Source organism: Vespula pensylvanica, chromosome 9 (genome assembly GCF_014466175.1).
Source record: "Vespula pensylvanica isolate Volc-1 chromosome 9, ASM1446617v1, whole genome shotgun sequence".
In the NCBI taxonomy this organism is placed as follows: Eukaryota; Metazoa; Arthropoda; class Insecta; order Hymenoptera; family Vespidae; genus Vespula; species Vespula pensylvanica.
The window spans coordinates 4848867-4870423 of NC_057693.1; the positions used below are offsets into that span (position 1 = coordinate 4848867).

A 21557-nucleotide genomic window follows, 5' to 3' on the forward strand; every position below is an offset into this window, starting at 1 on the left:
ATATGTCTTACAATTAATTAATATGCATTACTATTTCACACGGATATAAGCGACATAACGAATTAAAATATGTAATTATCGATTAAAGTAATGGATATAGAAACGCAAAGGAAAATTTGAAACAACTCTCGCATACAACAATAGCGTAATCGATCAAGCGTACCTTGGTAACGCCGAATTTTTCGTGATCATCTATTTTTTTTTGTTTAATGAACGCATAAGGGGAATGTCAGTAAGAGTAGAAAGATCAGTGATGTGTGCACGCTACGGTACCTTCCTTCATGATAAAGGATAAAAGCATCTTCCTCTGAAGTGTCGGCTAGTCACCCGAATAATTTTCAAGACTCGCAATTATGTTTTATAATTAAATACGCGTACCCAGCTTCCCTGTCTATTAGACTCACCCTCTTTCTTGCTCATTCTCTCTCTCTCTCTCTCTCTCTCTCTCTCTCTCTTTATCTTGAGAAGCTCGTTCTGCACGTAATTGGAATGTCCACATGAGGCTGTTAAGATTTTTGCTTCGTTACTTTCCACCAGGTAAGTTAATGATATTCTTAATAAAATGTAAATTGCTTTGTCTAACCATTAAGCGTTCCGTCTATGAAACTTACCGCTTTTCTAAGTTAAATTTATTTTACAGGTCTCGCCTTGGAATACAGACAAGGTGGTGACGTCAAAACTAAAATGATCGACCTGTTGGATCTATCTATCGAGTAATTGAATTTTTCACTTTATCGTCATCGTACAATTGCCCTTCGTAGCCAATAGAAACGACGAATCATTCAATCTTCCTTTTCTTGCTTTATGTTTTTATTTCTTTTACGTGTTCTATCATACAATTATTAAAATGAAAAAATTAAAGACAAAAACGCATCTTTTTTATCATATATTATTTTAATGACGAGAAAAGAGAGAGAGAGAGAGAGAGAAAGAAAATAAGAGATATTTCTCATTGCAAGGTGGAATGTAAAATCGCAAGGCTTATTTTGCAGGACTGACATAAAAGCACTGGCAGAGAGCATAAAAGCAAGCGAGCCCGTAATAACCGAAAGTGTAATGGACCAGTTAGTGGAAACATTGCAGAAGCTACAGGCCAAAGTGTGCAACGTAGACGTGAAGCGTTACTATAAACATAAGACCCTACGAACACACCTTCTACCTTTAACCAACATAGCGTTCGATAAATTAGGTAAAAGGTACTATCGATTAAGGTTGTTCGATATAAATATCGGTTTGTCCGTTGTACATTATTAACGATAACTAGTAATCGCGTAGTATAAATGATCTCATAAGATATTTATAAGATCTCACAATGTTTTTCTAATAAATGACAAATTTTTAACAGATGCCTGACAGGAAGCTACGACCGAACTTGTAAAGTTTGGGACATCGAAAGTGGAGAGGAGCTTCTTACTCTCGAAGGCCATAAAAACGTGGTCTATGCCGTTTCCTTTAACAACCCGATATCGTGAGTTTTATCTAACAAGTATCCGATCGATGACACGCATTATTTATCCTGTTATCGCTTCAGAGACAAAATCGTGACTGGATCGTTCGATAAAACAGCGAACATTTGGTGTTCTCGTACCGGTCATTGTTTGCTTACTTTTTGGGGTCACGACGGTGAGGTGGTAGTCACGAAATTTTCACCAACGCAGAACAAAGTTGCAACGGGTTCTCTCGATGCTACTTCAAGAATATTTAATCTTACGACAGGTAAAGAAGCGCGCGCGCACGCCCGCATACCTCTGGCAAAATTCGTCTGTGAAGATTTTAAAAAAAGAATAACGTAGAGTAGGTCAAATGGCTATCTTTGAAAGAACCTTTCGTTTTTATCGAAAGAACGAGAATAGAAATAAGATTTGAATGGAGGCCAATTCGATAGGTCAAGAACTGGGCTTGCTCAAGGGCCACACGGCGGAAGTAATTGCGCTTCATTACAACGACGACGGGAATCAGATCATAACGGGCTCCTTCGACGGCACCGTCAACGTCTGGGACACGAGAACCTTCACGTGAGTTTAAATTTTATTCGTTCTCTACCCCCCCCCCCCTCTCTCTCTCTCTCTCTCTCTCTCTCTGTCTGTCTCTTTCTCTCTCTCCTTAATCAAGAGATACGATCGAACCCATCGAAATTCTATTCGAATTCTTTCCTTACCTCTAGACGAGTTTGCGCTCTGATCGGCCATCGTTCGGAATTATCCAATTGTCTCTACAACTTCGATTACTCTCTGATAGCTTCCTCTTCGATGGATAAAACCGCAAAGCTCTGGGATACTAGGAAAAACGAATGTTTAGCTACGTTATTGGGCCACGATGACGAAGTTCTCGACTTGACCTTCGATAACAAGGGCAAGAGATTGGCCACAGCGAGCAGCGATACCACAGCTCGAGTTTGGGATACTACTACTGATTTTAGACAGCTCTCGGTCATGCAGGGTCATCGAGAAGAAGTTTCGAAAGGTAATATTTAATTAAACATTAAAAAGTCAAGATTTGTTTTTCTTTGATGTTTTCTATTTCGAAGCAAGTTTCCCTCGAAAAATTCTTCTTAAAATCGTACTTAAATTCTCCTTAAAAATCTCATCGACGTCGTCCAGTTTGTTTCAGTCCAAACGGCCACCATCTTTTGACCTCTTCTCTCGACAAAACGGCTCGTTTATGGTCTCTAGAATCCGGATATTGCGTGCAGAAACTTGAGGGCCATACCGACGATGTATTCAGCTGCGCCTTTTCGTATACAGGCGATACAATCGTCACGGCTAGCAAAGACAATACCTGCACTATTTGGAGATGACTGGACTGGTTCAAAGTGTGTCCATAGCTTATACTCGTTGTTCTATTTACAGTTTACGTTCTCTATTTTTATATTATTTGAATCTTACACGACTTTGATTAACTATAATTTTATGACACACGGTATACGAAAGATTCGCTAAATAGAATTGCAGTCCCGTTTAATGATCACTACGCCATATATAATTATGCGAAGATCATAATTTTAATCTTAAGAAGTAGTTGAATTTCCGGTGAAAGTCGTACACGTTTCTCTAAAGATTCGCTTGAAAACACAAGAAAGCAAGCGTAAGTTTGACACAGCATGGAAATATTATCTATGTGTTTACGTAATTTGTTGTATACACAAGTACTTAATTAAATGCAAGTAAGGTATTAGACATATTGAATATTTACAAGAAGGCACTATGAATATTCTTCATTATAATGCTTAAATATATACATGAATATAAAATATATGGTAATAATAGCACTCTGTTGCGTCAACGGATATGTTTCCTCAAAGAATTTTATTCTACGTTGAATCTTATCTTACGTTGACATTTATTTAGGAAGAAAATGGGAAACTGGTGACTATTTTTTCCTTCGGAAGAGAGAAGAAAATCATGATCGTCGAAGTAGACGAATGCGCGTTCTTGGCCCCTCTCTAACGTAAAGTCGTCGGACTCTTACCGACCTATAAGCATTCGACGTCTTGGTGAGAGAGAGTCAGTCTTATGCTCGTACTCTCGAACATCGTATATCGTTTACACTATAGTCATTTCAAGAAAGGTGCTACTCGTGGATAACCGGTTTTTATGAAACGTGGCACGATCTATTAGATCACGTGTAAAATAATGTGCGATAATAACTATTAACTATCTTACAAGGAAAATTTGTCTTCTATCGAGATGATATCAAAATGAAGTTATATTTTCAACAAGTACCCGGTCAAAAAGATATTTCGATGAAAACATAAATATTCAGTGTCGTAATTAAAATTAATTAGAAGAGAACTACGTACGTCGTCCGTCTTTTGAACGATAACATATAAAAGATCTCTTTGACGAAGATTCAAGCGTGCTCGTTATCATTTAACGCAGAAACATGCTTGTATTGTACGAAAATGATGTGAATGTGTCAAAGTTATATCGTTCAAAAGCAAACGATGCTTTGTAAGAAAAAAGAAAAATCTCATTTTCGTTTGTATTCTCACGTTTCAAATGAACACTTTGAACGTCGAGTAAATGCAAAATAATTAGCGGTGGTTTCTCATTGTCTCGTCTTGCTTCGTACAATTAAGCACAGAATGTGTCCTCGTGGAAATTCGAGCTTTATCTATTCTCTTTTTTAACGATCTTCCTTCTTCTTCTTCTTCTTTTTATTTGTGGGTTTGTTAAAATGCTTCATCTTGCGAATAAATAAGTCGTACGCAAAAAATTGCTCGTTTAAAAATTTTTCATTACCGAAGGTAAGTCGATTTCCATTGGTAATATTTATACGAGTAAATTTAACGAACCATTAGAAATTCTTAAGTCATCAGATGGAACAATTTTAATCGAACGAAATTTATCGACAGCTGATTTGCTCTTAGAAATACCGTCGGACACTCAAAGCACGTCGATCATTCTGCATTTTGGTCTTCCTCAAATACCAGTCCCGAGAGAACGTTCCACGTACCCTTGAGAAATACGTTGAAATGTATCTCAAATATTTCCCCAAGATTATTATGATCTCGAGCGATGTAACGTGTAACTATGGAACAAATTAATTGAGTGCATCTCCTTCGACCTCCGTTGGATTAAATATTACCTGCGTTAAGAATCTTTCGTCGTATATTGTATACCTTCGTGGACGCGAACAGAGCCACGCGTGGAAATTGATTACGTAAGATTTTTCGTATACGCTCACTAAATTCTCCTGCCTGAAACTGACAGGGAGAGAGTATGAAATACGCGAGTGTCTCCCAGAAGTGGCTGAACGAGAAAGAATTTAAAGTGGTCGCATCAAAAAGTGCTGCACTTTTTATCTTATCTTCCTAAAACATTCTTTTTTCTTTCTCTCTCTCTCTCTCTCTCTCATTTTCTTGATATTCTACAATTTAACGAGATCTATCGAACGATAGAAGATTCGTGACAAATTGTTACTAAGATGAATCGTCGCTTATTATTATTTAAAAAAGCCGATATTCCTAAGATTATTGTTTTCTTGTCTTCTCTCTCTCTCTCTCTCTCTTTTGTTTTTTCTTAGTATTCCATAATTTAACGAGCGATCGAACGATAGAAAACTTATGACAAATTGTTACCAAGAAGAGCCGTCGCTTATTATTGTTTAAAAAACAGGATATTGCGCAAATACTTGCTACAAACATTAAAGATGTATCAAAGTCTGGAATTAATGTCGGAAATAAATTGCACGCTTCGAACGAATCAAACAGAGTGTGCTTTGATTGTGATTTTCAAGGATTACAAATATATTTATGTAGATGTATTATAAACTTTCACGATGATCGGTTTCCTTGGTGAAAGTTAAACTTTCGTTCTACGCACGATCCAGTTTCCGTATCCTTCTTTCTCATCGTCGGACTTTACATCGATTATTCCAGCGACTGACCTTTCTTTTCTCACTTCTATGTCAAGGCTAGTCGAGTACTATGCCAGTTAAAGTGGAAATAAAATCTTATCGGCACAAAAACGTAACACGATTCTTTCTTAAATGTTGTGGGAGATAAGATTCCATTTGGCAACGAATTTCATTCGGTCGCGAAACATAAAAAATTGATGAAATTTTGCGGACTATTAAAGAGAAAAAAAAAAGTCAAAGGAATTTCAAAGAAAAAATATAATAAAAAAAAAAATAAATAAAAAATAAAAAAAATAATAATAATAAAAAAAAAAAGAGAGTACTCGCAAGATCGTTAAAGAAGAAATAAATTCTATGTACGCAATCACGTGGAAACGGTAGAAAGGTTACTAATGGTGAAATCGTGTTGAACTTAAAGATGGTCTCTCGCTCGAGAGCCCTTACGCTCGATCTTCGGCACGTTCTCTCTGTCCGCTCTGGGAATCTCTCGACCGTTTATATATTTTTATTTTATTTTATTTGTTCTTCTTTTATCATTTTAATGGGTCACGTTCGAACCATTGCAAGTATTCTATATAAACCGAAAATTGTAGCCGATAAGTAGAAATTCGTACAAACGATTAATACTCAAAGAATTCACTTTAAAAACTTTTAAAAAAGATCTCGTGTAAACATCATTATCGTTTCCGACATCTGTTATCGTGTGTTATCACACGCGATGCAGCTAAAAAAATGAATTTCGTCGTTTGTTGGTTATTTATTATATTTATGCATACAGCGTATCCTTGACAACAGAGTAACAAGTTTTTATCGATAAACCTTGACTTCTTTTTTCTTTCTTTTTTCTTCTTTTTTTTCTTTCTCTCTCTCTCTATTTACCACGATCGTTTACGATGCGATGAAGACAGGTACATTTATGACATTATTTTCTTGCACGCCTTAAGATTATAACGTTTATTTTTCGTATTAAATGTCTTTTCGTCACTCGTTAATTAGTCGTAAGATAAACAAAAGAAAGAGTTCTTAAAACCGATAAGGATAATTAAAATATTTTCTTAGATGAGCAAGCATAAACTTTGACCTAGTATGCGAGCCTTGAATTTATCATTGGGAAGGGGTCGAAAAAATACCATGCACGGTGCATAATGATTTAACCGCGACGCCTATTATCCTTTTGCTTCGACAGCCATGAGCTCTATTACCGTTCATTCGCACCTATCAGCCATTGTCTTACGCCCCGAGAATGTTACCAATGCGTTTTCGCGACCCCCTAACGCAATTTAACTTTATATTCAAAGCGTATTCTAAGAGCGTTGAACGATATAAGCGAAGACTCAAACGATAACTAAGAAATGTTACCAATTCTCTTGATAAATGACCGGAAAGGATATTAGGAATTATTCAAATACGATTTTGATTTTCTTTTTCCTTTGTTTTTTTTTTTTTTGGATTTTTTCTATCGAACGAACCGATTCTTAAATTTCCTTCTCTCTCAACAAGATTGATTCGATTATAATCGGTAAGAATCGTATTCGATAGTCATTGGATTTACTTCGCACGGTCCGCAAACACGCATCGGAGGTTGAAACAACTCGTTATCGATGAACGCGCCCGCGATTGGTAAACGCTTAAGCAAATAGCGGAAATTTCATGATTAACGGAGATAACGGTGGATACGCACGATCGCTATTTCCTGGCTCTTTCCCAAAATTACGTATAGTCGCGGTGGCTTCGTCAATGAGGAGGAGATCGCACGATTATCGAAAACTATTCAGGTCTAAATAGATACGTGCGTTTAACGTGTAATTAACGAGAGTATTAATAAAATGAATTTGTAGATTAATTAAAGCGATATTGACGTCGACGATTTGTTTCAGATTACCAAGATGAACACTGGTATCGACAACTTGGCTTTCGACAAGGTTCATACCTCGGTAAGCTGTTTCAACATTTTCAATGATATAATAATAATAACAACAAAGATCGTGTAGGAGGTCATGCAAATGAACACTGTCTTACAACGTCCTCCCTACGTGATTTGGGATGAAAAACGTCCGGGTAACGTCTTGAATATATTCCGTGAGATTTCGTTTTGATAAGGAGTTAATGAAAACGGAAGAACGGCTGGAAAGAGAATTTCTTCCATGGTCCAAGCGTCGCAGAGTTATCGATCTGTAAGAAAAGAGAGACGATACGCGTGCCTTTCGGTAGTCTCAGTTCACATATACTTATGCAAATTTTCAAGCCTGGGCGAATGCAAATTTTCGCAAACACAAACACCGCAGGGACAGGTAAAACGCCCTAGGATATCGCAGTTGTTTATTCCCACAGGATATCGCTCGGAAAGGATACACCGTAACACCGTTGCCGGAACTCTCCTAGCTTATCGTTCGTGACGCTACGAGCAACGACAAACTCCAGGGTGATGCGCGAAAAAAAAAAGAGGGGATAGTAAAAACGTTATCCGAGAGTCTCTCTTCCTCCCTCTCTCTCTCTCTCTCTCTCTCTCTCTCCCTCTCTCTGTCCTTCGCCAACAAAATTTTAACGTCGTCTGAACTTTTAGAAAATATCCATCGCCTACAGTTTCCGCTATCCTCCATCTCGAATAATACAGCCTGTACGATAAGATCCCAACGAGAGAAAATCATTTTCGATCTCGATCGATTAACCTTTAGGAATCTCTGCGAGCATACGTACATAGGCATATGCGAATAAACATACGTATGTATGTATGTATGTACGTACGTTCAATGCATATTCATTCGCAACGCGTTCGTAAATAAACGCGTTACGTCGGATCGATTGATTCCCCACGCTCGATTTCAACTGAAATCGCTAGAATTCCCGAGTTGAAAATCCGAACGAGAATAAAACGTACTCGATCTATCGATCAATCTCTTTTATTCCTACCGCACGAAGTAATCATATCCTTATTACGGAAAAGAGAGCAATTGAAAAGAGGCGATCTATAAAAATAGTCGGAGGCTGTGTCCTCGTTTGGAACGCATCGCAATCTCAATCATCCGACCTATCTGGACGAGAAGTGGAAATTTTTGAAGAATTTGTAAAATCCCTCCGTCGTACCATTTCTCTCTCTTTCTCTCTCTATCCATCTTTCTCCGTCTCCCTCTTTTCTTTCCCCGTTCACATTTTTCCCGTCTATTGTTGTCATTATCGTCGGCATTATTCCTCGCGAGTGAGATAGTCTCATAGCAGTTCATTTGCGTGATGGTCGTTCGCGGTTAATGCCCGGAAGCTACGTTTGTGTCGTAATTACGAAGAGTAGCAGCCCGTACGCTTCACGAAGATGTCGAAGAGAAAATAATGGATGGAAAAGGAACGTTATGGAGAGAGGGAAACGGCCGGAACGGTTACGACTAGTTTAATGGATCTTGTCTACAAATTTTCGTGAATCGTCGAGAAAGACTCTTTGGATTATAAGATTCTTTTTTTCCTTAATGAAAATGATTTAAAAAAGAGAAGAAAAAAATAAAGAAGTAGCGTATCTCGTCGCTGGCAGATCAAATTAGATTGGTTAAGTATGCTATACTCAAAGACAGATTTTTAAAAAAGATAACGAAAAGCAAGAAAAAAAAAAACAAAAAGATCAACGACGGTAGATTCGACGAGAGGCAAAAAAGAGAGAACAGCCGCGTTCGTTAGCCGTGCATTCGATCGAATGAATTCGAGTGAGGAAGAGTGGAATAGAGAGAGAGAGAGAGAGAGAGAGAGAGAGAGAGAGAGAGAGAGAGAGAGAAAGAGAGAGAATGAGAGGAACGAATAAATAATTGCTATCTCGGTTTACGAGATTCCGCTTGTCGGTCAAATGCCATTTCATTTGCATTAACGAGCCGTCCGATCTATGTACATATGTATGTACACCCGTGTACCTACATCCACTTTATGCACCTATACAAAATCCACTTATACATAATCCACTTATTTATTACTAACAAAAATAACAGTTATTGGTTTACATATCGTGCAAGTTGTATTTCAAGGATAAATTTCTAATCGAACTATCGACGAGACGATGCTGGAAGAATAAGAAAACATAACGAATTCATTGCGGTCGAGATTCTTCGAAATCGACAGAGGTAGAGACGTTCATCGTATAATTCTCAGCCGACGCTTAGCATAACGCACTTTAAACGATCGGAAATTGAATAATAAATCGATTCGTGCACGTGTACAAGGAAAATACGTCTCGAAATTCTGGGAAGAGAACAGACAGAGAGAGAGAGAGAGAGAGAGAGAGAGAGAGAGAGAGAGAGAGAGAGAGAGAGAGAGAGCAACGATGGGCAAAGTTTCGATGGCGAATGCGAAGAGCTCGGTTGCACATGGATAGAAATGTTCTTACTTCTTTCTCGGTGAGGAGGAGCACTATGTTCTCTCTCTTTCTCTCTCTCTCTCTCAAAGCTAAAAAACGTGACGGTATGAAAGACCGCAGAAATATCGGGAAAGCCGGAAGCACGTATAAAGAGCTCTTTTGAGACTCGTTTTCATTTTGAATATGGCGCGTCGGAGTCACCGGTGGAAAGTCACGCTAAAATGTATTCCATTACACGAGCAACCAGCTGGATAAAGAGACCGCTTGATTTTTTTTCTTTTCTTTCCTCCATTTTTTTTTTCGTGCTGGATACCTTCGGATTTTCGCGATTTTTCAGAGAGAAAAAAAAAAGAATGAAAGAAAAAAGAGCGGCAGAGATCGCGTGAGAAGCCATTAAAAAGCAAAGAAAGAAAAAGAAAATAGAGAAAAAACGGATCGTTTTAAAGAAGGTACGATGAAAAGAAATACGAATATTTGCTGTTTCATCTCGTTGTGATCATCTCAACACAGAGATATTATTTCTTTTTCTCTCCGTTTTTTTTTTTTTTTTTTTTTTTTTTTTTGGAACGGTAAAGGTCGAAGATAGTACGTGATGCGACGAGCACGACGATGCGCAAACATTCGTCCCTGTAGGCAATTGCTACGCATAACAAAAAAAAAGTACGTGGGCGTGTTTAAAACCTTTAATGGATTGAATGGAGAATTATGGAAAACTTCCTCTTGGCATTGAGAATGGACCACCCGCGCGCGCGCTTGAACCAAAAGATCGCGACACGCGCCGACACATGCTCGATTTATACGCTACATTCTCGGTACATTGTCGTCGCTCTTCTGCCTTTCCTTTGAAATCCAAACCTTCTTTCTATCTTTTTTTTTTTTCCTTTTTCTTTCTTTTTTTTTCTTACAATTTTTTACCAACGTTATCAGCAATCGTTGTTTTTCTTCCCTCAAATCGGATCGTCGTCCGGTGATATCGGTGGATTTGAAAATAAAAAAAAGATATATTTGTTTTTGCGTACGAAAAAAAAAGAAAGAGAGAGAGAGAGAGAGAGAGAGAGAGAGAGAGACAGAAGTAGGAGGTTAAAACGATCGATAGAAAAAGTTCAACGACTCACCACTTTGCTTTTTTACTTTTTGAAGCGTTTGAACGTTGGATGAAAGCGAGATTTGCTTAGATCCAATCGATAATTCAAGCTCTACGAGTTTTGCCGAGCAATAAAAAGAGAAAAAAAGGAGAAGAAAAGAAATGGAAAAAAGAAAAGAAGAAAAGAAGGAGAAAAAAGGGGAGAAAAAGAAATATTTAAAGCCATCGTCAATGGGTCCTTTATCATTGGGGACTCTCGTGCACGAACGAACGAGCCGAGCGCCAACATTACTCGCCATCTTTTCGAGGCGGACTCGGCCGGACGGCAGCCACTTCAAAAGAGGAAGCCATGAATCTTTATTAAATCCACGAAATTTATGTCGTAGCGGTCGCGTGGCTCGGGCAATGCGCGATATACTACTCCCTCCTTACTCTATACTATATACCTAAGTATTTATTTACCTTCTCCCTCTCGATATATAACTTCCCTTCCCCCTTCCACTGCCTGTAACGCTGTTGCCGCCTTCTCTCTAGACATTTGCTCCCGGCGACATTGTGAATCTCCAGCTTTCCAACTGGGACACGCGCCGATCCATTGTCGGTTTAATGCTCATACGTTGATCTCACCCCTATCTCATCTCCACTACCACACCGCTTTCCTTTCATTTGACACCATACGTACGTACGTACGTAAATATATGGGAGTCTCTCTCCTTGATAGAATTTCTGTCGAAGACACGACCGACCGACCGACCGAATGAAATGTTCAATATTATATGACAAAAACAAACTCTTCTTTTTGTTTTCTACGTTGAAAAGATTTACATTGTTGTTAGATGATCCTCGATAATCGGAGATAGTAGTTACACGGTCATTGGGGAGGAACGAAGAAAAAAGAGAGAAAAGAAAAGCAATAAAAAAATAGAATTAATAGAAACTGATCGTATTAAAAAGATTCAAGTCTCTCGGCTCGCTTTAATCATTTATTTCGATCCTCGAGAATAATATATTATTTGCGAAGAAAGAATAAAAGTTTAGAGAACGGGCAGGGGAAAGGGGAGAACAGAATAGTCTAGCGACAATCGCGCGTGGGATTTAGGTCAGGAAGTAAGTATTTAAAAAAGCAGATCTTATGTGTAGAAACGTCTTCGTTCGTGTGTCGGTGCGGAACGTGTTTCCACTCTCAACTTCCTTCTATCTTTTGGAACGTGAAGGAGGAGGGAAGTAAGAGGAAGAGGAAGAGGAGGAGGAGGAGGAGGAGGAGGAGATAGAGAGTCTTAAAGACCAGTGGACTCTCTTTTCCTCTCTTTCTCTCTTTCTTTAATTGTAGAAATGCCAGAGTGTTATCATTACCGCCCAGACTCTCATCGCATTTAAGAATATCAAATATACTTTGCGATTATTTCTTTGACAAATGTCCTCGTTTTCTTCGTGCATCTGCATGCTAGGAATTCCCTTCTTGACTCGCTCCATTGCTATTTTCACTGCCACAACGCGTTTTTATACGTTGCATTGACGTCACCAATAGCCAGATTCTTTTGTAATCTTTTAGAAGTCACGAGCGAGCATGCCTTTTGCTCAGAGCTATTAAGAAGCTATTAAGATAAGTTGATCGATAAAATTAAAACTAAAGTAAGCCGTTTTATTAGCTTTGCTTATCATTTTTGTTTTTTTTTAATGAAAATTTAACTGTTCCTTCCTTTTTTTTTCTTTTCTTTCCTAACGTTCAGATAAAAATAGAGTTTAGAAGATAATCACCCTACTCTCTCGTATATATTATATTTCCGTCGACTTTGTAAATATTTATTACTTTTGTTCACTTTTTTATTCATGAGCATTTTATTTGATCGTTTTAACTTAGAGACGTGGGTACATGTATGGGATCTAAACGTTAACACGAAAATATCGCGCTCGTTGGATTTGAATAAAAGTCCTATATGAGAATGGAACGCGAGCGTAATAAACTTTTTGCGTCTCGCGTCATTTTAAACGGTCCGCCGTGCATGCTTTAATATCGTGGCTTAACAAAAACGTAATAACTGAGACTCGACGAGTTTACTAGAAAAAAAAAAAAAAAAAAGAAAAAAAAGAATCTATCGCGATTATTAATTAAATCTATGTTCGCGTATCGTCTAACGATTTCTTCTTTTCGTATTTACAGAACCAGATAAAATTGCATCTTATCTTGTTTGAGTAAGACGTTTCTTTTGAACGAGATTTCGTAATATTTCTATTTTTTGTTTTTTTCAAGTTGATTTATTTCCGCAGATTTTTTCTCACTTTTAACCTTTACGGATATAGTGAAACATATTTCTGCTTTTTTATTATCTTATGACTTATCTCATTACTTCGCAAGATACGTACTTATGTACATCCGAGTTTCTCTACGTAACTTTACAAGCGATCTCTCTGCTCAACACAGATTGGATCTGTCTTATGGTAAGTCAAATGTTTATTCTTATGGATATATGATACTTGCACAAGATCTTTGTAATAAATTTCATAACGAGCATCCTCGTATTTCGCTACGTTTTCGGTATTATACGTCAATATTATATTTAAAAAAGAAATAAATGTTGGATTATTGCATGCAAAATATATTTATATAACGCCTCTATATTCTGCACGAAACGTGTATCAAAAAGATATATATTATATATCATGTCGACTTGTTGTGCATATCTCGTTATTGCGACAAACTATTTCGAAAATTACTTCCTTTGGCACGTAGGTGTACACACACACACACACACACACACACACGTATTATTGATAAACAAAGAATTTGCTAGAATTCACGTTTAGATACGAACGAATTAAAGCGTATTTCCAAATGAACGTGTTATATTTCTCGAAAGATTGCGATATCAAAAAAGAAGAAGAAGAAAAAAGTAAAGAGTAAAGAAATAATAGCTGTTGTGAAAAGGATAGAAATTTAGAAATTCTTTCTAATCCGTTTTGAGAGTAACACAATGTAGCAACCGTTATGGATTATAAAGAGAACTGTATAATTCGACACCGTTACCAATGCGTCTAGGAACAAACGATATCCGATATCGCGTATCGATATCGGTCCAATGTCGTTCGTTGACAATCGACGCTAAAGCCGGTAGCACCAATGGAACGTCCTTACGAACGAATCCGCCTCTTATCGTCGGAGAATATCCGAGCGTCCAATCGTCTCATAGTCGATTAATCAAAGAATAAATCAACATGGACCGAACGTGGCAAGGATCGAAAATGTAAACAAAAGCTAGATCACGTGGATACACATGTAGTACGTACATATATCGCCCTTGGGAGCGTTCGTTCGAATGGAACGACGATGTATCGATGTTTCTTCTCGTCATTCGATCGGACATTGACGCGGATACGTACGTACGTACGTATGTAGCAAGCGACATATATAGTATCAAATTATTATCGTCGACACCTCGCGAGTAGTCGTTCGTGCGGAAATTTCATCGACGCGGAATATATTCGAACGCGGGCTTTTAATCGGTAAAGCAAGAGATAGGATATATTACGTTTTGCTGTAATATCGAAAAAGCGTTAAATACGATAGATAGATAGATAGATAGATAGATAGATGGATGGATGGATGGATAGATAGGTAGGTAGGTAGGTAGGTAACGTAGGTAGAAAGGTAGTGTAACGTAACGTAATGTAACGTAATGTAACGTATCAGACACGATCCCGAACAAGGGCTGATCGAGTTGCAATCAAGCTGAAATCAATCGATGAAATCTTATCGTAATCGGCGCATGGAAGCATCGCTTTCCGGTATTTCGTTGAAGCAACAGCTAGCGGTGGTGGTTTATAGCGGTATTCGTTGTATAGTCGGTTTGGTGGGGTTGCTCGGTGAATTAGGGGTAGCGCGTGAACGAGAGAGAGAGAGAGAGAGAGAGAGAGAGAGAGAGGAGAGTGAGAAAGGTAGGGAGAAAGACAGAAATAGAACGGTCGAACGGTGGGGAGTCGGAAGAGAGAGGGAGAGACGGAGAACGGAAAGATGGTAGAGAGAGGGGTGGAGCGAAAGAAAGAAGGACAAAGAGGGCGATACGCGACGAGAACGGGATAGAGAATGTCTACAGTAGTAACGGCTGCGTATACGAGGTTTTAACTCGCGGGGAAAAGTCCGAGAGAGAGAGAGCACGAGCTTTCGTACTCTCAGTCGCGTGTGACACGCGGCCTCAGCTGCCACGCTTGGAAGCTGTCGGCGCGTTTTTCGCTTCCTCGAAGGCGAACGGACACGTTCGGAACACGAAGGGAACGCCAAAACGGATTAGACGAAGAAAGTGAAATTTAATTAGCGCGTTTAATTCGAAATATCGTTCGAAAAACGTTCAACTCGATACGTTTCTCGTAATAAAGTCGATGTCTTCCTGTTAATGAATCTTTCGACGATCGTTCGCGATCGAGTTATTCAAAGGAGAAAGTTCTTCAAGTTCAAGGAAAGAAGAAATTCGTCACAAAGGAGATAAGAAGGAAGGAAGGAAAGAAGGAAGGCATTAGAATCGAAGGAAGTAGAAAAGTTTTCTTCGAATCGTTAAGAAAAGTCGAGAAAGCAGGATAAATCCGTTTCGAATAGATTTTAATCGCGAGCTAAGGGTTATCAAAGTTTTCACACCGGTCTTTAAGTGGCTACGCGAGAAGAAGAAGAGGAAGAGGAAGAAGAAGAAGAAGAAGAAGAAGAAGAAAAAGAAGAAGAAGAAAGAAAGAAAAAAGGAGAAGGTGCAAAGAGGAAATCAAGAAAAATCGTGGGGAGTTTCGTTCGAAGGGAATCGAGTTCTCGCGGACAATGATATTCGTTATCGGACTTTGAAGGGAATAAGTTTTCTCGAAGAAAAAAAAGAAGAGGAAGAAGAAGAAGAAGAAGAAGGAAGAGAAAAAGAAGAAGACGAGAAACGGGAATGATTCGCGCGTGTCCAGGAAGAAAAATGTCGCTTGTCGAGACTTGACTCTCTCCTCTTCGCCTATGATACCTATCTAACGATCAAGTTTTCTTATGCGTCTTTCTAGCGAGAAGGAAGAACTTTACTGAAGATTTCGTCGTCGAGTGCTCTCGAAGAACGAAAACGCGATGAAGGGAAACGCAATTTCGAAGGAGAGAAGTTGGAGGATGAATCGCGGGGAATGAGTTTGCGTTTGGCGCCAAGTGTCGCGCGTCTAACCTTTGGTAAACTGTTGACGAGTACGACGAGTGCAAGGAGGACGGAGAGAAAGTCGTCGTCTGGTTGAAACGTTCCGGCTGCTGTTGTTGCTGCTGCTGCTGCCTCTAGAAACTCGTTATCGTGTTCCAAGTGGAAAGCGAAAGGGCGTCGATTACGAATACTTTGACGAATGTGCAAGAAGAAAATGACGTTCTGCCTTTTCTTCTACTTTCGTCAATCTTAACGCCATCGTTATATTCCTCTATTTTCATCGAATATAATATTTCTGTTGGAAGCTGACGGGTGTCTTTGAAGAATAGAGAGAGAGAGAGAGAGAGAGAGAGGAAGTTGGAAATCAAGAAAAGTCAGAGCGAAACTCTGAACGATCATGCGAGACAAATTTGCATTTGGTGTAAGTCGATGGATCGTTTTCTTCCCTCGAAGAAGAGACTCTAAAATGTGGAATGAGAATGACGCGTTAAACGTGTAGGACGTAGCGAGGATCTTGTAATCGGGAATCTCTTAAAGAATTCATCGGAGAAATTATTCATCAAGGATCTTCATTTTCTAGTAGCTATTTTAGATCGCGTCGATCGATGATTCGATACTAGGAACGACGATATCGGTGCTAGTTGTTCTTAGTTTTAATTAAGAAAACGTGAGAATGGCTCCATCTTATACATGCTTTAAATTCTTCAAATGGTTTCTATTTATGCAATTCAAATATACGTATAGTAGATACGCTCTCGTTCGATGAACTCACGTGCCCTTTTAGACTGCGATCGTTAAACGTCCGCTCAATGAAACTAATTTTTCCTCTTAAGAACGACATTAAAATAGAAAAGAAAGATGTTTTTACTTCCACCGAGTGAATAATTTTGTCGCGAGGAGTTTTCTAATTTTGGATCTACGCGGAATGGTCGAGGCGTTGCCGAAATTAAAAATCCACCGACTCTCGCGATATTTCTCTTTCCGTCGACGTTGGATCCCTTAAGAAAATCATTGATTTTCCATGAATTTTAATATCTTCCTGCATTATACATCGATCGATCAAATAACGAAATTAGATTTGAACGTAGACGTCATTTTATAACGTACGGAAAAAGAAAAAATATATAAATCGATCGGTAATCGTTAATTCGCTCGTGGCGATCGATACGCATAGATGATGGAACGTAGGTGGTAAAGACGGGCAACGTAATTAAATTCAAGGTTTCGACAATAATTCATACTCGACTTTATGGTAGAAACGCAATAAGGAGAAGTGTCGTTTGTACAACGTAATTTCCAGTCGGGCGTCCCGGACATGCACGAGACTCTATCCAACTTTCCGGAACAGTTTGGGGATGGACCGAGGAAGCCGGAAATAAAGGCGGAAATGCCAAAGGAGTCGGATAGAACCACGGACAACTTGAAGTGCGGCTGGTTTTGGTTCAGGCCAATTTATTTGCAGAAATTCCGGACGGCCAAGTGGGCGCTCTTTTGGTTATGCTGGGCTGGGGCTATGCAAGGTTGGTATATATAATTCCTCTGAACGTTGCAATAATTAATTATTCCGCGATTTCGCAAATTCAATAGGATAAATAATTATTTATTAGACTTTGGGAAATAAATAGAAATAAATTCTTGGCCTTTCGAAGAAAATTTACGGTATGTTTGGAAAGGGAGGTTTGGGAATCAGTTCCGGAATGTTGATTCACCGACATAATTTCTCAACGGCATCGACATCGTCGACATCGGGAACGAGAGGTGGTGGTCGGTGGAGGTCGACGTTTGGTGCCGCTAATAGCCACGCATTCGAATGCAATTTCGAAGCTTTCGTGGAGGGCCGTGAGTAGAGGCGAGAGAGCGAGAGGGAGGAAGGGTGAGCGACGATAACCGGAAATCGAGTTTTCCGCCAGGATAGCAGGTGGGGGAAGGGGGATGGGAAGGACGGGTCGTTTGGATGGAGAAGAAAGTTCGACGAAAGGAAACTGCGTGTTAGAGTGTAGTCGGGCCGCGGAAAACCGAGATGAGAGAAAGATGAGAGATGGAGTGCTTCGAAGAATAAAGAAAAGAGTAAAGAAAGAAAAAGGAGAGAGAGGGAAAGAGAACAAGCATGAAGTACTTAGTTTAAATAAATTTGTTCGGCCCCTTTAACGCGATCGTAGAGCGACAAAAGAAATCGTTCTCGAGATTCCTGCCTTCTCTTCGACGATAGAATTGAACAAATTGTTGGACAATAGACTGCTCGGGCAGTCCCTTGAGCGACGTAGGACCGCGGACGATTTTATTTACGTCTACGTAGGTTCGTAGGTGTGTACGCTTTGTGACGTTCGATGCACGATGTAATACATGCATATGTACGTGCGTGCGTTCGTTCGTTCGTTCGTTCGTTCGTTCGTTCGTTCGTTCGTTCAACACACGTATACACTCGCGTTTGATCCGTACGCTCAACGGAGAAACAAATCGTTGAAAGTACGAGCGCGTATGCAGAGAGAAAGAGCATTGGAGAGCGTCGCGTCGGCTTTAATTAAAATTCTCTATTAGCGGGTACAATGCGCGATACGAAGGTGGTTAATTTTCCGGATAGCCGCCCTACCGGATACAACGGTACTTAAGTCGGATTCTCGCTCAGTTACGAGCGATCGCGAGCGCGTTAATTATCGATGAGCACCCTGAGAATTAGTAAGGGGAAGTCACTTTTAAAAGGAATATTGGGCACATCTCACACTCGCCTGTGTATACACGCACACTATATACGTATACAATACACGTTCTTAGGCACATCATGTCCGTTTTAAGATCATCTTTCGTACGACGAGAGTACGTCCAATTTGTCCTGGCATATCGATCGATCCTGGCAACGATTCGATTCCTTTCATTACACTTTCCTTTCTCTCCCTCTTTTTCTGTTTCTCTCGGTCCCGGTAGACGATCCTTTATCAAAGAATCGCAATGAAAGAAGCGAGAGTTCCGTCATTTCGAGCGTCGTCGTGTCGCGTCGCGGGATACACGGTTCGTAATTATCCTTCCGCGTGTTCCCGTCCTCGGGATATCTTTGAACTCGCATCGTTTTTTCCTTTAATTATCATCGCCGTGTCAGAGGCATACCGAATCGCAAGTAGGATACGTCAAAAGTAGTTACCAACGGAACGCAAGAGAGAAATGGTTTTTCATATCCGATTTCATGTTTTCCGAAGAGTCGTTCAGTTATACGTCGGGGCATTGCATTAATATTAAACAACGTTTTAATGAATTTTCCTCGTCTTCTGGCCGTCTCATCGAGTTTGAGATAGACAAAGAGAGGAAATCAGAGTCGGCCGAGAAAATTAACGCGGACGATAATAAAGCGACAAAATTGACTGCGTTTGATAACGATTTTGGACGGTTTCTTTTGTCTCTTCATTTTTTCGTTTGTTTTTATTCCTTTAATAAAACATAAGGGTGTAACGCTTCGATTTGGTTGGGCTTGGAGCGAGATAAAAATAAGGGATACGGTGTCAGACTCCATCATGAAATTTCTTCAAGGTCCGTGAACGAAATTGGAAGTAGATAGTTTGTTCGTCCGTCTACGATGATCGGTTCCGACTGGTAAACATTGGAAACTCGAATCGTCGAAAACTCCTCGCACCCTCACGATCTTCCCTGTGCTAACTGCATTCTCATCCATCCTCCAGCCGGGCTCCGATTTTATTACAAAAAGTAAGGCAACGGAGAAAGGTATTCTTCCACCGTGAAAAGCTTTTTTCCAAAGACTTTCTCTCGTCAAATCGGCAAACGCTTTTCGAAGATTTCAAAAGGTAAACTCGAACCCGCGTCGATTTACTTACCGAACTTTTTCAATTCGTAAACTAAATCGGTATTCCATCGAGTAAAAGAGGAAAATGGAAAGAAGTAAGGAGCAAAGGCGAAGGAAGCTTGTAAATCGCGTGAAATAATTCGGCACGCGAGGAAGAGATGATACGCATAAGTTTCACGTTTGCATGCATAAACGATAAGGCTTATTTCGTACTCGTAACTTTTTTTCCTTTTCTTCGAAAGCCATCGGACTACGGCGAGACTTCTTCTTCTCCTTCTTTCTTTCTTTTTTCCAGGTATGGTCGTCAACGGCTTCGTGAACGTCGTGATAACGACGATCGAGAGGAGATTCGGTCTGAGATCGTCTCAAACTGGATTGATCGCCGGTGGATACGACATCGCGAGTTTTCTTCTACTCGTGCCGGTCAGTTATCTCGGTGGTCGTTCGAAGGCATCGAAACCCAGGTTGGTTTATGCAACATCTACGTCCGACGCTTCTTTCCATTCTGGCACGATTGTCCTACGTATTAATATTAATACCTATATCGCTTCCACCTCAGCGATTGTCATAAATATTAATATTTCCGCCAGACGAGCAGACGTTGATCTCCATCCTTTTCCCTCGCTTATCGACGACTCAAAATCACCTTCTCCGTCATCCTTCGTTCGGTGCTATCGTTACGCTATCGTTTCTATCGAAAGCGAAAAGATTTCCGTTTCTATCGGAAGACTCGATCCCGACGCGTGTTGAAAATTTGGACGATTTCGAAGTATTTATTACTCGTTCGCAGGTACATCGGCGTTGGCGTTCTAGTCTTAGGTTTAGGAAGTTTACTCTTCGCGTCGCCTCATTATCTGGTCGGTCCCTACAGAGGTGGTCAACAATCGGAAAACGTATGTCAAAGGGCGAACAACGCGTCCACCACGCGTTCGGTAAGTTGCCGACATTTTTTTACGACTCGATAGGACGATGTTAACGACGTTAGAATCGTTGAAACGTTCAGGTATCGTGCAGTGATATTAATGGAGAAGCCGACGAACAGCAGGAACCTTACAGCGGAATGTACTTAATCATTTTTTTGTTGGCCCAACTTTTACACGGCGCCGGAGCAGCGCCATTTTATACTCTCGGTGTCACTTACCTGGACGAAAACGTCTCGAAGAAGATGTCCTCGGTGTATTTAGGTGAGACACCGTCCAGCATCAACTTCCCTTCTCTATCGATCCATCGTCATTTAATACATAACTCGATACACTTTGGACAGGTATCTATTACACAATGGCGGTGATAGGACCTGCTTTGGGGTACGTGGTCGGTGGGGAACTTTTAAAACTCTATACAGATTTTATCATCGTCGATCCATCCACGTAAGTACTTACATTTATTTCCTTTCTTATTCTACGTTATAATAGTTTTCACTTTATTTGTTCGTCGTTCGTCCAGTCTTTTGTTATTAAAGAGCTCGTCGACTCTAGCTCGCACGTGTGCGGTGAACTTGGCTAAGAGAAACGAAAGAAAGAGAAAGAGAAAAATAGTAAGAGAGGAAGAGAGAGAGAGAAAGAGAAAGGTGTAACCGAGATAGATGTTCCATCGATATTTGTCGCCTCCTGTTGCCACGATAAACGTTTTTCGGGCTCTTTGCCCGAGTCGCTCGAAGGTATGTTTAGCCGGGCGACAGCGCAACTTTATTAAATTCTCGCGAGGATTTATCGGCAGTTCGTTCCGATCTATCCGATGGCGCGCACTAGAATGCACATACGTGTCCCTTCACGCTCACATATCAACCTAAACGCGAATAGAATCGACCGAGAGAGAGAGAGAGAGAGAGAGAGAGAGAGAGAGAGAGAGAGAGAG

The 21557-nt window shown here is 39.9% G+C and overlaps 2 protein-coding genes across 6 annotated transcripts in view; both read left to right on the plus strand.

The window, feature by feature from the left end:
• Window positions 1-179: 179 nt before the first annotated feature.
• On the plus strand, window positions 180-3269 carry LOC122631628 (dynein assembly factor with WDR repeat domains 1). The gene is made up of 8 exons (XM_043817565.1): window positions 180-537; window positions 641-713; window positions 993-1196; window positions 1346-1468; window positions 1532-1716; window positions 1886-2015; window positions 2165-2463; window positions 2601-3269. Exons 1-8 carry the CDS (start codon window positions 498-500, stop codon window positions 2795-2797), a joined length of 1251 nt encoding a protein of 416 aa, XP_043673500.1. The 5' UTR covers window positions 180-497; the 3' UTR covers window positions 2798-3269.
• A 241-nt stretch (window positions 3270-3510) lies between these two features.
• LOC122631617 (solute carrier organic anion transporter family member 4A1) overlaps window positions 3511-21557 on the plus strand; it is a 26009-nt gene continuing 7962 nt past the window's right edge. Inside the window, exons 1-7 of one of the 5 annotated variants that reach the window (XM_043817547.1) lie at window positions 3511-4246; window positions 7236-7292; window positions 17214-17433; window positions 19999-20167; window positions 20494-20635; window positions 20707-20887; window positions 20968-21070. In XM_043817547.1, the coding sequence (XP_043673482.1) occupies window positions 7245-7292; window positions 17214-17433; window positions 19999-20167; window positions 20494-20635; window positions 20707-20887; window positions 20968-21070 (863 nt within the window). In that variant the 5' untranslated portion in view covers window positions 3511-4246; window positions 7236-7244. Of the gene's footprint in view, window positions 4247-7229; window positions 7293-13072; window positions 13212-15470; window positions 16335-17213; window positions 17434-19998; window positions 20168-20493; window positions 20636-20706; window positions 20888-20967; window positions 21071-21557 lie in introns of those variants that run through there. The other 4 variants (XM_043817548.1, XM_043817550.1, XM_043817546.1 and 1 more) reach the window with 4 other exon arrangements.